Here is a 16046-nt window from a genome sequence, read left to right as displayed (position 1 = left end):
AACACACGCGACGTATGTATGTTTATATGTAAATACATGTGTCTTTCTGTGGGGTGCGGGGGAGTAGGCAATTGCAAAGTGAATGGAGTACTTAAAGTACTTAAAAACATGGCTCACGGAACTTGGGTGCCATATAATTGTTGGCGTAAAGTCATAAGATTGCTGAAAGGATATCGAAACATAGTAATATAAATATTTAAAAATATAATATGAATACATACTATATTTGCAATATTAAACTACAGAAATACAAAGTATAAATACGGTTTTTGTAATAGAAGAAATTAAATAACTTTGACGGTTGCCAACACAGTTTTTAAAAGCAGCTCAACAACACTGGACCTGCAGAGTAAATAGAATTGAGAAGGAGTCCCAGAAAGGATAGATAGTGAAAAGAAAGAAAGAAGGAGCAGAAAGAGTAAGTTCTATATAGGAAGTTACATATGAGTGTTTGTTTTCTGTCCGCTGTATGTTCTTTTCCTGCTCGTTTTGCAAAAGTTTTGTTTTTCCGAACAAAACTACAAACACAAGCAAACCTGCGCTTCCCCACACTATCGCACACACACCCACAAACAAGGAAACAGGACATAAAAGCGCATTTATTGCTGCTGTTTGCCCGCAGCTTGTGCGATTGTGTGTGTGGGCGAATCTGTGTGCTTGTGCGCTTGCAGCAACTTCTACCCCAAAATGAATGAATAAAGTTAGTCAGACAAATTGCATTTCCCGAAAATATTATCCCAAACAAGTAATTGAAAATTTGTTGGTTGTATTTATGCGCCCGTTCTCCACAAAAATGAATGTGTGTCTAAGGATCGCTGGATTTGTATAGACAACAATTGGTAAATTGATCTAAGGTAAAGGAGGACATATTTATTGGCTTTATAGTTTTAAAAATGGCAAATTAAAAGCAAACGAAACAGGTCCCAACTGCTCAAAGTATGAAACTTTTACCATTGTTAACGGTAAGTCAATTCAGCTCTTACATTTATAACTTATTTTCTGCAAAATTATTTATTATTTCTGCTCCATAATAAATTTAAACATTCACATGTGTTCTTCCACAGAGGTTATAACTTAGCGATTCATATTAAACCCGTTCCTCGTAGAGTTATTGGAAAATTTGTAACTGGTATAAGAAAGTGGTTTCGACCTTAAAAAGTACACATATACATACATACATATATTCTTGATTAGCCATGTCCGTCTTTAAAAGCTAGAATGTTTAATGTTTAGAAGCGGAGGCGACAGATAGATGAGTATAACCAGATCAAGTGTGCTATTAACCGTGATTCGGAATAATTATACCTTATTTATTTCTGTTCGTAAATATAGCTTTTGAGCCTGAATTTCTACTAACAATATAAAAATACGCTTATAGTACTACATTTTTAACAAGTTTGATTTGGCGAAAAGATCTTCACATTTAATGCATACTTTACAACACTTACATTCTGGTGACTGCAGCTGTAAAAGCAATGTTTAAAATTATTCATCCTGATGTGGCCTCATTTCCACGACTCTCCCTAAGAGGGTTCTTACAACTTTTCCGATCATATGTTTCGCCAAGTGTTTGATTTAAAGGGAAGTGCAACTTTGGCAGGGCCACTGTGGGTGAGCGGAAGTGTTGCCTTCCACACGTACGTACATTTCGCAAACTGCACTAAATTAAGGTAACTTCATGCAGTTCTTCTGACCCCCCCACACACTTTAAGCCCTCTTTCCTTCGTTGACTCTCTCTCTCTCTCTCTCTCTTTGAGGTGTTGGCCCGACTAAGCCAAAAAAAACTAACTTACACCTAACTAAATGACAAAGTTTGGCCAGTACACCACCAAAAAACACACATATGGAATTCGGCAAAGGGGTGTAAAACGGGCAACACGGCTAAAACGGAGGTAAAAAGGCGGTTAGGAAAGCGGGGCGAAAAGGCCAAAGAGTTGGTTAGACTGCGGAGCGGTAATATAAGATAAACATTTCTTGCTATGCATATGCGAGCAGCTTGAACAAGTGCCTCTGTGTGAGTGGAGTGTGCTACCACCACACGGACGGCAAAAGGCACGCGCTTTCCTCACTCACCCACAATGGCATGCATGCAGCACTAGCGAAAATACTACGTAGAGAGTAAATTCGAGTGTTATAGAAGCGATTTAGCTCTTAATACTTATACAAAAGAACATAATCAAAAAAACAAACACAAAGTAATAGCCAAATCGTTACTACACAAACTGATATACGATCCACGTTCGTCTGGCTAGCTATTTATTTGCTATTTACTGGCAATAATATTTATATGTATGTATTTTTCATTTACAATAACCATTATGGAGTTAGTGATTATTAAATATGACTATCATTGGATAATACTCGTTGTAGTCTACACTAGGTTCACATGTTGCCAATTATTATTGCTGTATTTTTTCTGTTAGTTTATTAGTGATAATATTTAAAACTATAAATAGTTCCCTGAGTCGCATTTTATGCTTTTGGTGTACTTTAAAGCACAAAAGTGCTGTGCTGGTGAAGCTAAGTCCCTCGGAGTTTCCAGAAAAAGTGTACCCACCCAAGGTGCACCTCCAAATAGTTTCAGCGTACTGCTTGTTGAGGTGCTGAATGTTGGAATTCTCCTCCGTTTTTTCTGGTGGCTTCAACTTCTGCCACTACCATAACCGCATAAACGAATACTGAAACCGGTGCACCGCGCTATAGGCTGAATGGTACTTTTTTGTGGTCAAAAGTCCGTAATACTAAGTTTTGATTACATCATTATGTTAGTATAAGATAAGACTTTAGTGTTGCGTAACAGATATTTTAAAAAAGCCCCGTACCAAAGACATTAGAATCGGCTAGACTAGAATAAAAAGGTACCATTCAGTCTATAGTGCACCGCGGTGGTGCAGGTGTGTGAGTGTGTGAGTGTGTTGTATCTGTGTTAGTGAAGGGGCGTGGCTTGCCGCCCACGGACGTGGAAGTTACCGTCACCATTACCATTGCCACTGTTACTGTTGCTGTTTCTGCTGCTTGCTTGGTGTCAGCTAACCGGATGGCCATGTTTTGGTTTTTTGTTATTTGCGCGACACACATACACACGAACCCCAACGATGCACATACATACCCACATACCCACGTGTCTGAGTTGTAACAGGCATTTTTACACATTTACAAGTTGCCACTTTATATTGCATAATATTACCAAGTCCCTTCATGGGCCACCTGACTTTTTGCAGAACACCCTCCCCCACCACCCCCCTGCCATATCAGTCCAGTGTGTGTGTATGTGAAGTAATTCTATAATTACGCTCTTGACATCATATTCGTGTGGCATTTTCCGGCTGTGTGTCTGCGTGCGTGCGAGGCTTGGAAGTTGTGGCTGGAAAAGTCACACGCCGCTTAACAATTAACCCTCCGCCTTTTTGTTACGCCCACTTTACAAATACACACCCAGCACACAGGCACGTGACTTTGTGGTTGGGCTAGAAAAAAGGTGAGAGTAAGCAAAAGGAAAGTGGGGGGAAAGTGCGGCAACTTATATTTGCAACATCGCAGCAGCTGCGCAATTTACGTAGCAATTAAATTCGGTCTTCAACTTAAGCGTTGTTAAGGGAAAACGCACTGGCTGACAGTTGGATATAAAATTAGCATAATTATAAATAAATACTTTTGAATTCACACGGATTCGAATATTCCAAGAACTCTCGAAATCAAACTTCCTCCGTTATTAGTTAATAAATAAAACATGCCCAAAAGAACCTCCCGAAACGGATGTGTAAATATTAAATAGATTAAATACTTTGCGATAACTTCATGCGCAAATTATATTTTTATGGCATTACGATTAATTAATTAAAACCACATTTATTTATCTTAGTAAATGTAAACGCCAGGAGCACAAAACTGCAGTGTATGAAAAAAACAAGGACATATATTTTTAATTCCTTCAATAAAGTCGAGGAAATCAGCAATGCTGACTCAGCATTCCATAGGAAACACAGCAGCATTGCCAACCTTACCTTAAATGCCTTTAACCCCCCGAAGCTTCTTTATCCTTGCGGTATTCATACATATGTCAAAAAACTGGGTTGCTCCAAAAATTTATATACATACATACATATGTGCCTTATTTGGTTGCAAAGTTATCCCTTACTGAATTGCTAGACAGTCTTGCAGTTATGTCTATCTCTTCTCCCATAAATATAAGAATTCCATCTTCGTGTTCTGTCAGTAGAAGGTATAATTAAGCAAATTTAATTCTGGTTCTAATTTTGAAGTACTATTTATAGAAGCTATTTCGAAATAGTGTTTGTGATGTACATAAGAGTTACCAAATTCAAAGAACGAAACGAACGGCAATTAAAAGGATTGGAATTGACCGTGTTCTTCCATCATTCCATCAATTCCGAAAGCTTTATACTCGTCCTGTATGCACCAGATTTATATAAGTCCTTCATGACAAAAATCATGGATGTCTACAAATATTTTAGAAGTACGGATAAATGCATTTAATAACTTGTGCGATAACAATCTTAATTTCAGTTCTAACGAGTCATTAATTTAGTTCCAAATAAGTCATAGTTATTTGAAGAAGACTTTTGTTAGTCTGAGATTATATACCAAGCAGACGTAGAAACACAAGAAAGAAAGCTAGATTTGCCATGCCGAGGTTGAGTTGTTATATTTTTTAAGATTAGGAAAAGATTCAAAGAGAGCAGTCAAATCAGCTTAGGTCAAGCTATATGATTTGTTTACGAGAACGGCTAGGTTCCGCTGCGAAAGAATTCTGGGATAGATTATGGTATAGTTCTTTGAAATAATTGAAGTGGCCGGTTTGGACCACCCAAATACGTCACTATCCTCCCCTCAAAGAGAAGACTATACTTGGGCTGGGATTGATGGATATTGTGTGGGAAAAGGAGTTTCTTCTATTTCTATTTGTTGTGGTGTGTTTTGATTTTGATTTTTTCTTGCTTTATGTTTTGCATACAGCATCACAAATGGCTTAAATGATACATATCTTAAAAAATTGGAGCAGGTGTCTGTCCAGTAGTGTCATGTTTAATTTTATGGCTGTATGTGTAAAGGACTGTTTCTATCTTGCTTAATTTTACTTCTTCATCATCAGATGAATTGATTATACGAATTTTTTCATTAATTGTTTTGTGTATTGAGCTGTAATTCGATTTCTTCTTCTTCAAGCCATCGCTTCAAAGCTAAACTGGAGAAAGCTCCGTCTCTGTCTGCTTGTAGTAATTTGGGTTTACCTAATTGATTAAAAATGCGCATTAATGAGTTTCTGCATTCTATCCAATCCTTAGTTTCAATTTTTTCAAGTGTAGAGAATTAGAATAAATATCAATGCAACTGATGTAATGTTTTCCCTCAGATGAATAATTATCTACCACAAACTTTTCTCGGCAATGTTCCGGTTTAAGTGTTTAGGTTAGGCATTTTGGTGTTTCTATGTTCTGTTTTAGCCAAATTGCATATGTTGCATTCGTTTATTATATTCTGAATTAGTAGTTGGCTATTTGGAAAGAAGTGGTTTTCTTTAAATACAATTTTAATTGGTATTCGCTTAATCTAACTTAGCATTCGGTTCCTTTAAGTTATGAAGCCATCTGAGAGGTTGATGGTCACTAGCAATGAAAAATTGTCGCCCTAGTAAATAATGTCGAAACGTTTTAGTGGCCCAAGCTATGGCGAGTAATTCTTTTTCGATAGCACTGTAATTCGTGTTCGTTAAGTGTTCTACTAATAAAAGATATATACGATGACAGTTTTGAGAAAGGACAGCCCCGAGGGCCAAGTTACTTGCGTCTGTGGTTAAAACAAATTTCTTTTCAAAATCATGTAATTGTTAAATTGGGTCTCGAATTATCAAAGCCTTATGTTTTTCGAATGCCTCTATGTACTCAAGTTTTTGCGTATCTATCTTTGCTCCTTTTTTTAAGCAGCTGGTCATGGGTTTTGCCAAAGACACTAGAATAACAAGATGCGTAACGGCCATACATTCGTTTGGCACTATGCAGCCACTTTTTTGGTGAAGGCCAAATTTGCTCTCTTTCCGCTCGCTTACGCTGAGAGCGTAAAAAATCTAAAAATAGAATTTGCTTGCTTGTGTGAGTAAAAACAAGAGACGAGAACGCGTATATGTGTGCGTGTTGTGCTAGAAGACGATTTTCGGGCCGAAATCAATTCTGATCGCAGAAACGAATTTACATATTTGGAGTTGTGGCCAATTTCGTAGCAATATGATGAACTAAAATAATAATTAAAAATTCACGCCCTGACTATTATAATTTTAAAGTTTTTTTAATTCGTTTGTTAAAATCGCCGCTCGAATTAGATACCTTTTACATATTTATATTTATTATTAATTAATTATACTTGAAATATTTTAATGTTTAACATTAAAACATTTCCATGTTCCCCAATTAAGTTATTTTTCGAACTATTATTTTATTTTTTTATTTTGCGTCCATTTTTCAGTCGCCAATTATTTAAATATCGCTCATTTTTTTATTTATGAGAGAATGCTGAGCTTAGCTTGCTTTTTTTGTCTATCAGCTATCATCACAGTCCTCTTGCAATGCTTAAAAAGCAAAACTTTTATAAGTTTGTTTAACAGATCTGTTCTATGTGCATAACATTCATTATTTTCATAAAACCATAATGAGAAGGCACTACTCTCATTTGTGCACTTAATGCATTGCTCAACAATAAATGTTTTTATACACATTTGTTTTTTATTATTTTTAAAAATAGTTTCGAAAACTTTAATGTGTATTTTTCAAATATAAAAAAATCATGCATTGAGATCCTGACTCTCCTAGTCCTAGTGTTTACGGCAAGCTGGCTTCAAGGGATACTTATTTATCCGACCTCCAATGCAAGATTACCTGGGCCCTTTATGTTGGCCCCCCGTTTATTCTATGGACAAATGTAAAAATAAATACTTTCGCGTGAAACTAAACTTTCGAACTTACTGTTTATTAATTTCACACACATATTTATAATTTTAAGTTGACTTGGCTGCAACTCGATGGCTCGTCGGTATAGCTGCGATTGAGCTAAGATTTGCATTTAATCATGGTCCCCGCCATATTCCTAATCCTCTCCCGACTTGGTCATTGGACATATTCTAAGCAATTTAAGAGTAATAACCGGGCCAGATCGCCCAACAGGATTCTCAAAGGGGAGCGCCACCAAAATCGTCGCCGGATTGTGTTACCTATCAATAAGGTTCTATCATCGACCCCAACTGCAACACTTAGGCACTTAAGATAGCTTTCGTCGACTCATCGTCAATCATACGCCTTAAGTTCGCTTTTACACCCTTACTTGTAGATTACTAATGTATACTAGATTCGTCTGTCTGTCCGCATAAACGTCGCGATCTCGGAAACTTTAAAAGCTGAAAGGGTATGATTAGGAATGAAAATTTTAAAGATGTGGAGGATTTTCACTCCTATACAAATTGTTGGATGTTTGTTCATTATATTATTTGTCCTTCCAATTTTTATCAATATGTCAACAATATGTTGAGCACTTCCCTAGCACTGTACTAGCTGAAAAACGAGCATCTGAATTCTAGGAATTCGACTATTACATTCTCTCTTGTTATAGTTGAAGTCCGGATACATTCCCACGATATCCAGGAACAGAAAAAACCAAGTTTTTGGAGGACACCAACGATTAGTGATTGCCCTTCAAGTATTTCGCCGTGACTTCCTGCCTACCACGCCCCAAAAGCGGGCGTTAAGCGAGGTGGGCGTCACCTGAAACACTTGGGAGCGTCCTGCCTATTTCAACTTTCCCAAGGGAGGCCGCGAAAACTTGGCGTTGGGTCGGATAATTTGTGGTGGGTGGTAGAGGGAGACTGGCCTGAGGGTAATGAAAAGGCACGTGTTGAGCAACAGAATATCGATTAACATGGCTTTAATGGCATCGTCCCTTGCTGCCATCAGTGTTGCCAATTTTAATATACATAGTATATGTATATTTTGGTATTTTGTAACACACAAAAAACTCTTTGAATTAAAATTGAAAACTAGCTTCTTAAATTTTAAGTAAACAAAAGCAGGAAAATATATTAATTTTTTATATTAATGTATTTACATTGACGACCCCATTATAAAAACAGCTTATTCAATCCGGGCTAAGCTGAAGCGCCAAACTTTTTCACATTTTCGAGATAAGTCCGCACCCGTCGTGGCTCCTGCACTTCGGTGTAAATATGCCAACATCTGGGCCCAGACTTCGTAGGCCTCTTAAATCGTGAATCGTGGGCGCCTTTGGCGGCATTAATTGTGACAGATTGGCGTCATCATCCCCCAATCGCAGTCACTTTAAACCTTAAAGTCTGAAATGAGATATTAATGCATTTAGGTTTGGTGCCTTGGGGGGAATGTAATTGAGTTGGAATTGCCGGCATCTGCAACGTACCGATATTTGCCGGTTAAGCGGTTTTTAATTGATTTGAACTTTGGCAAGCCCAAAAATGTGTAGTAAGCCTGCCAATTTAGTCATTTATATAATTAAAATAAATTGCCCAATTAAATTGCAGTATTTGATCTTTTGCCTAAAAAATCTGAAAAAATAATACGACCGAGTTCTTAACCCAAATATTTTTAACGCCAGAATATAATTCAAGTTTAGTTTTAAGCGTATTTTATTTTTAAGTCTGTAGCTTTAAAGTTCCCAAGCCAATCATACGCACAGATGGCATGTGGACATGGACTAAGCGACTTTGCTGTCGATCCTGATCGAGTTAAATATACGTTTAAATATTTTGAAGGAATCTACTTTACTTCAAGTCTTTTTGAATTTTTATCTTGGGGGGAAATAGGGAAAATATTTCAAGAATAGTACGATTGATCAATATAATTTGCAGCCTAAAACAAAAATATTATTTATAAATCAAATTTCCGACCTCTTCAAACGCATGCCACCGCAAACTTACATATATATTTATGTACTCTCCCAGGCCTAATTGAAAATGAAAAATACAATCGAACATGAACTAAAAATAATAATTGAAGAAAATACCCAAATGAAAGTGGCAAGGGAAAACAAACTATCGGCTGATGAATCACAAACCTGGCAATGCTTTTAAAAACGATTTTCCACACATAACGGCGCAAGAAATTATGGCGTCACAAATCTAAAGCAGACAAAAATATGTATGTAAGATATTCGTTTTGCATACAAATTAAAATTGTTACTGTTTAATTAGCGAAGACATAACAAGGACAAAGGAAATGCTGCTGAGATTGGAATTTTAATTTTGTTTATCAACCGCGGTAGAGGCTATATTTACGGGTTGGATAACTTACATATGTACGTATATTTATACAAAAGGTGTCTCACCAAATATATTTAAAATTCTTCCATTTGAAAATAACCAAAAGGCGATCAAACGAATTCCTGTCATAATAAAATTGTTGAAAATAAGAAATCTGTACACCAAGTGCAATGCACGCATGCATAAACAGTGCAACCAAAGACACTAAAAAAAAGCAAAGACACAAAGACACATGTATGGCCGTTACGCATCTTGTTATTCTAGTGTCTGTGCTTTTACCGTTGGTTTGGTTGAAGATCACTTTGTTTTCCTGTGCTAATAGGCCTAGAATCGGTATGCCTGCGATCACTAATGCCGCCTCGTTGGACGAATATGATGTAAGAGAATACATATGTATGTATTCTGATTTTCGTTTCTTCTTTCAATAAAATTCTTCAATGTATGGTGTATTTTTTTCTGTCCTGCGTTTCCGCCAATCAATAAAAAATAGCCCAAAGTTAAAAAATCCAAATCTTATTGAGGCTATCGATTACTGCGGTCAAAGAACAAAACAATTTCTGTGCCTTAACTCATTCGTCTACATATTTACAAACACACACATGTACACACATGTACTTCTAACTCGGCATTTGGTTCAATTTGAGTTTTGCTTTTTGACAAATCGTTTTGTATTTCTGGCAGGGGGAGGGGCAGTTCTATTATTTATTACCAATGTGAAACCATGGTAAATCGCACACTCAACATTTAACTTGATTTTGAAGGTGGAAAAATGTTTTCATACATACACAATTGCAATACATACAATTCCATCGCAGTTAATCTAAAATATTCAAAGACCAGCTACTTGATGGAAAAAATTAAAGTAAAGTAACTGGTATATGTTGTTTTCAAATAACAAAGAATTCAGGGAGTATAGAAATTTTAAATTTGTGATCTTGCGGATGTACTGATTATCGAATGAGCAACACTCAATAAAAATTAAAATTTAATTTAATATATTTAATATTAATATTAATACTATACATTAATAAAACAATTTACGATGAGTAAGGAAGGTATTTCTAATATTTTTTTTTTAACTCTAGGGAACGAGGAAACTTATGTATGTAAGCTATGTATAAGCTATGTCAAAATTCGAATCCTGCAGTTAAAATTAAAATGGCAGATATTTCCGAATTTCAACGCGAAATGTTAAGCCAGCCTTGATTTAAGCAATCGAACCACAATTGCCTAGCAATGAAATGTCCTAACTACTAATATTCGCTCTCCTGCAACGAAAACCACAAAGGAGGATCAAGTGTGCCTGCTAATGACAGGACATTCGTGCTAATGCCATTCAATTTAAATTAAATTAGACACAAACATTTTTATATTGTCGTGCCAAACGACTAGTTATCTACCAGAAATTCTGCCAATATTTAATTAGAATTTTAAAGTAGGTTTGCGTGGAGTTTTTGTGGGAGGATGGCTGAAGATATTTAGAGGACATCAATTTAATATTTATTCGGAATGTAATAAACTGATTGTAAAAATTTTGGAGAGAAACTTTATTGTGATTAATAGATTCCGTTTTTTCTTAAACCGAACTTGATTGCACACAAATGCCCGGATAATTTCTAATGGATCTGAGCCGTTTTGGTTCGGAGTGGTTCATCTCCGTAGTGGTTCATCTCCGGAGTGGTTCACAGCCCTGACATTAATTTAGTTTAATTTAGCGTTTAGTCAGTGGACCAAATGTTAAATCAGTTGTGCTTCCTTGAAGGCCTGCGTCTCGGGTTTCATTCATTCGCCTTCTGTTTATAGTTGCACATGGTAGTGTATGTGCATAAGTTTCGCCACTGCCCCGCCCACCGTCCTCATCCGCCAGCCCCCCTAACCCCCTGCATGGACATCCTCGTACCTACCCGAGACCCCACTTAACCCCTTGATGTCGGTGTGCCTGACTCAATGCCTGTTTGTAGTCTGATGCAGATTGGCTCTGCGAAACGTTGACGGAACTTTAACGCTTGCAATGGCCAACTTGGCCATTCGAACGCCCGCCTGCAACGCCCATATGCTCTCAGTGATGACCCCTAGGAAATACAAAAAGATTAGCTCAATACCAAATAAAATACAATTGAATTAATACAGAATACACAAGTGAACATTTAGCTTAATATAAAATTAGATGAGGTAAGAATAAGTAAAAATGTATTTCCCTAACTTTTTCTTTAGATGAATACAATTTATTTGGTTGGCAAATGTCAAATTTTAAAACTTCTTACTTCGATGTAACTTTTTTAGAAACCTTTTTTCTTTTTGCTTGCAAATAGTGTACAGCTCTTATATGTGAATACACATATATACATGAATGAATGAAATCAAACATGTAACTGCCAACTTCAAACCAAAATCCATTCCCGAAAAATGTAAGTTCGAATGCACAAAATAACTGTGTATTTGTTGAAATAATATTATGGCAAAATCAACGTGCCAATTACAGTATATGTATACAATGGGCGAACTAATTTAACGAGCATTATACAAGTAATTTTTGACAAAGATATACAAAGAGAAAGACTCAGCTTCTTGGCACTCAGCTGCTGACGGTAAGTTGGAATGTCAACTATTTAACTTTTAATTTTAAATACAGTAGCCACTTCTTTCAGGGTCGGCAAAAAGCGGAGTTGAGTTCAGTTCGTGGCTTACCAGCTGCCGATCAGTTTCACTACTCCTCTGGTGAAGCATTCGGCCGCGTCCACCGCCTCCTGGCACTACTGCAGCCGTATCAGCAGGTTCTGGAACTCCTTGAAAAAGAATATGTTTGTGAACCTCGTTCTGAAATAAAAATATTCGGCAATTGGCCAATAACTTTATTAGTGGGTAGCCTTTGTTGAAGAAATAGAGAAAGGAAAAGTCGTTCCACAATGTTCCTATGTCTATAGCTGCTGGCGACATTGGAGTCCTGGAAGGGTAGACAGATGGCTAATAAATGTCCAACTCGGCTGTACTTTGGCGTGAGAAGCGCAGTCGGACAGAGCGTCTCCCGGGGCAATGCAAATATATGCACATGTTGACATAAGTACATGCAAGCCGACGCCGGCCACCAAATGACGGGGCCAATGGAGTTAATAGAACCAGCTAAGATGACTTCGTTCGCCTCCCATCCCCCATCCCCCATCCCCCGAGCCCCGCCCACGCTGATATGACCACCTCAGCCCCCTGAATAACCACGAGGCAGTACCAATTTGGAGGTCCCCAAACACCAACAACACTGCCCCCTCGCCAGCAGCCCCTGATTTCACTTGAAGTTTATGCAGAAATATGAAAAAATTATTACTTGAAAGTCAATATATTAGTTTATGAGATATAGCATTCCTTTAAAATAAGGATGACTCACTGAGCTCCCTCTCTGTTTTACACAACCTATACAAAGTTGGACTACAGTTGCATATGAGCCCCTAGTTACGGTTTCGTGATATATTTTAAAAGAACCAATTTGGATACTCTGCGCGCCGTGTAAACATCCGGAAAATCAGACAAAACTGGCGGTTGGGACGTGCAGGAATCCTTTGAGCGTGACGCGTGAAAATTCGTCAAATGCAGGCCATGTGACATGGGGAGCGACTGCATCCTCGGCATCCTTGGCATCCTTCGCAACCTTCGCCACCTGCTCTCCGCCAGATGCTGCCTAAATATGCACAAAGACTCAAGCATGGCCAAAAGCCCACGCCCAAACCTAAGCCCAACAAGATGTGCCATGGGTGTGAGTGTGTGTACTAGTTCGGTGTGTGGTGTGTGTGGGTACGAGTGGGCTGGGACCTGGGGCGTGGCTAAGTTGGCTTTCAGCTGAGGAGAAGGCCAAGGACCAAGCAGCCAGCACACAGGACCAAGGACCCATGTGAGTGGCTGTCATCGCCGCGACTCGGGGCATTCATATGGTAACAGCGATCCACACCACTTGTTTTGCAATTAAAAAACAGACCGAATCGCATGGCTGCCCGGAATGAAGCCCAAAATGGGACGGCTGCTTTAAATATGGTCTGGCATATCGGGCTATTCTACCAAAAATCAATTACAGCGAAAGGTCGTCAAAAATGCGTTGTTTAAAAATCCAATCAGCATCGATGATGATGCTGACGCTTGCGTCCCTAAAATTATAAATCTATTTTACGGTAATTAAAAAAATCCATATCCTTCGCTGATTTATTTGCTTTAAGATACGGCCAAAGTACCATTTTCCACTGTAATGATTGCAAATCAATATGGCAATATTTCGCCATAACTTATTCAGTGAGCATAATTAAATAATGAATCGCTTAAGTATTTGAACGAATCCATTTTTTGTGTGTACCAATAAATGCAATCTGTATGTATCAAAGTCGAGTTCGACTTTATAGATTAGCCATTGAATATAAAATATTCGAGTTTCGTAGTATGAAAAGGTGCCAAGGGTGATACGTCTATGTACGGCGCGTTCCCTTTAAAGTCGTCCGCTGGTCCTCTTCATCTGACGGCCCCTTATCCTTCTTCCTGTCCAAATTGCGATTCTTGGCATTCGGCAGTTCCCCTTGGTCGTAGGCCTCTATGCGCTTCTCCAGCATGTCGACCTCTAGCCACAACTGGGTGGCCGAGTTCCAGCGTGGCGGTGGATCGCCATTGATCTGGGCCAGCAGAATTCTCAGACGGTTACGATCCCACTGGTTGGCCTCTTCGCGGCGGTTGCTCACCACAGACCTCAGGTAGCTTGTATGCCGTTCTCCGGAGCTTGCGGTGATGACCCGATCGGTTGCGTCAGCGATTCGGTCGGCCACCGCCTGGGAAGACTTCTCATTAGGACCGGGGAGAAAGTATGAGAATGTAGCCGGACGCCGTTTTATTGTTTCAGTTGCCTGTGGATTGACTGCCGGCATCAGGTGGAAGGCCAAGTACTGGGACAGCGGTGGCTGCGAAGCCAGAAACTTGACCTTGTTCTGGACCTTCTTGCGCTTTGCCGGACCCTTAGCCAGGACATCGGTTTGGGTGCCAACCGAGCGGCAGTTGGTGCGCTTAGTCACTTGCTCCACTGTCGCCAGACTGCGTGATGCAATCCTCGAGATCCATTTCCTAGGGGCCATAGCTGTGGCGTGGCTATCACAATATGCAAACGTCTCTGAGAAAATGAGGCTAAAAGTAAAGTCACAACCTGACAGGGTTTCCTTTTGGTTTTTTTAGCTGTCAGTGGGAAAGAAAGGTGAAAACCCTACTAAAACCAATCGGGTAGAAACTTTTTCAATAGTCTTTCTTTTTAACGAATACATCACTCGTTAATTAGACCAATTTTTCTTAATGCTTAACCTTTCAATGCAACGAAAACGGAAGATTGAAAAAATATATGTAATTCAATCTATAGGTAAGGAAGCCCTCTTAACTGTCCACCGATAAATTGTAGGGCTCCAATCAGCAGATAATCATATGCTCCAACCAAATCCAATTGTCTGAATATACATATACAGCCTTTTTTAAAATTCGTTTTATCCTTAAGTAAATTTAAACTTGGTAAATGTTAACATCTTCCCTTACTTACATTCTCTTTTTCTCACCGCAAAGCTCCTGACAAATCTAGAGTTTTTAAAACCTGTCTTTTGTATTCCGGTAGTTGCTGAGGACATCTCCAGATTTATTTTTTTGAACCTCTTATTTGACGAATTTTTTTTGGTTGATCGTTGATTAATAAGTCGATTATAAGCATGATCTGGAAATATATGAATGTAACAATAAACGAGAAAACTTGCAAATCTAGCAAATTAAGCTGTATGCAAATTTCACAGATACAGAACAGCTGTTGAGAGCTCTTAGACATCACACTTTTAACATCAATCATTGATTTTTCAGTTTCTTATATATTTCAAATTAATGTTGTTACCCTAAATACATATGTGTAACTAGCGGGTTGTTGTCCAGAAATAATTCAAGCATCAACCGATAGTTTTAATCAATAGCTAAGCGGTATGATATCGATACAAATATAAGAGAATATATGTTTGAAAAAGCACGCAAAAAGAAGAGCACATGAAGCTTGTGAAAGCAACTGTTAATTTGCAATTTCATAAAGATACTCTCTTAGCCAACAATAAACACTCCACAACTCGAGAAGCCAGCCATCCCTCCATGCATTTTACATATATATTGTTTAGAATTCAACATACATACATACATTACGAACGCGAGAAGATAGACGCGATATAGAAGCGAGCACAGAAACGAGGAAATTAATATAATATGAAAAAGTATAATAAATATAAATATTAGTAAGATCTAATTATTTATCTAAGATCATCAACGGCGAAACATTGGTTTTCAAGCCACTTATTTGGTGACTGCCAAAATTGCCTTTTCTCCGTTTGCGTATAACCAAAGACACTAGAAGACACTAGACACTTATTCTAGTGTCTTTGGTTATACGGTGCTTAAAATGTCTAAAACGATTTTGTTCGTCTCTTGTGTTTCCTCTAGACTTCAATCGCAGGACGGAAACTAAAAGTCATCGCTGATTAAAGTCTGGCAGTGGCATTAAGGAGTAGATTGAAATTGAGCGGAAATTAGATAAAATCTGTGGCTTGCTAAATTAATTACAAGATCAATAAGGGCTATGTAGAACAACTTAAAATGATGTGTCCAACAGGTCAATTTCAGTTGAGATAGTGGCGCCCTCTGTCAGGCAAGCTTAATTTGTAAAAATCCCAATTATCGTATTTCAATAATTCGTTCTTAGCAACCCTTACATTTTTGA

At 38.1% G+C, this 16046-nt stretch overlaps 1 protein-coding gene across 1 annotated transcript; it reads right to left on the bottom strand.

Moving 5' to 3' along the window:
* Positions 1-13489: 13489 nt before the first annotated feature.
* LOC6740285 lies at positions 13490-14548 on the bottom strand. The gene has a single exon (XM_002077126.4). The coding sequence runs from the start codon at positions 14389-14391 to the stop codon at positions 13738-13740; it is 654 nt and encodes a 217-aa protein (XP_002077162.2). The 5' UTR covers positions 14392-14548; the 3' UTR covers positions 13490-13737.
* Between the last annotated feature and the right edge of the window lie 1498 nt (positions 14549-16046).

Source organism: Drosophila simulans, chromosome X (genome assembly GCF_016746395.2).
Source record: "Drosophila simulans strain w501 chromosome X, Prin_Dsim_3.1, whole genome shotgun sequence".
Taxonomy (NCBI): Eukaryota; Metazoa; Arthropoda; class Insecta; order Diptera; family Drosophilidae; genus Drosophila; species Drosophila simulans.
The sequence above is the reverse complement of the archived record's forward strand: the minus strand, read 5'-3'. Positions and strand labels throughout refer to the sequence as shown.

Excerpts from the sequence above, each read along its gene's own strand:
- LOC6740285 (XM_002077126.4), bottom strand. The coding sequence starts at position 14,391 with ATGGCCCCTAGGAAATGGATCTCGAGGATTGCATCACGCAGTCTGGCG.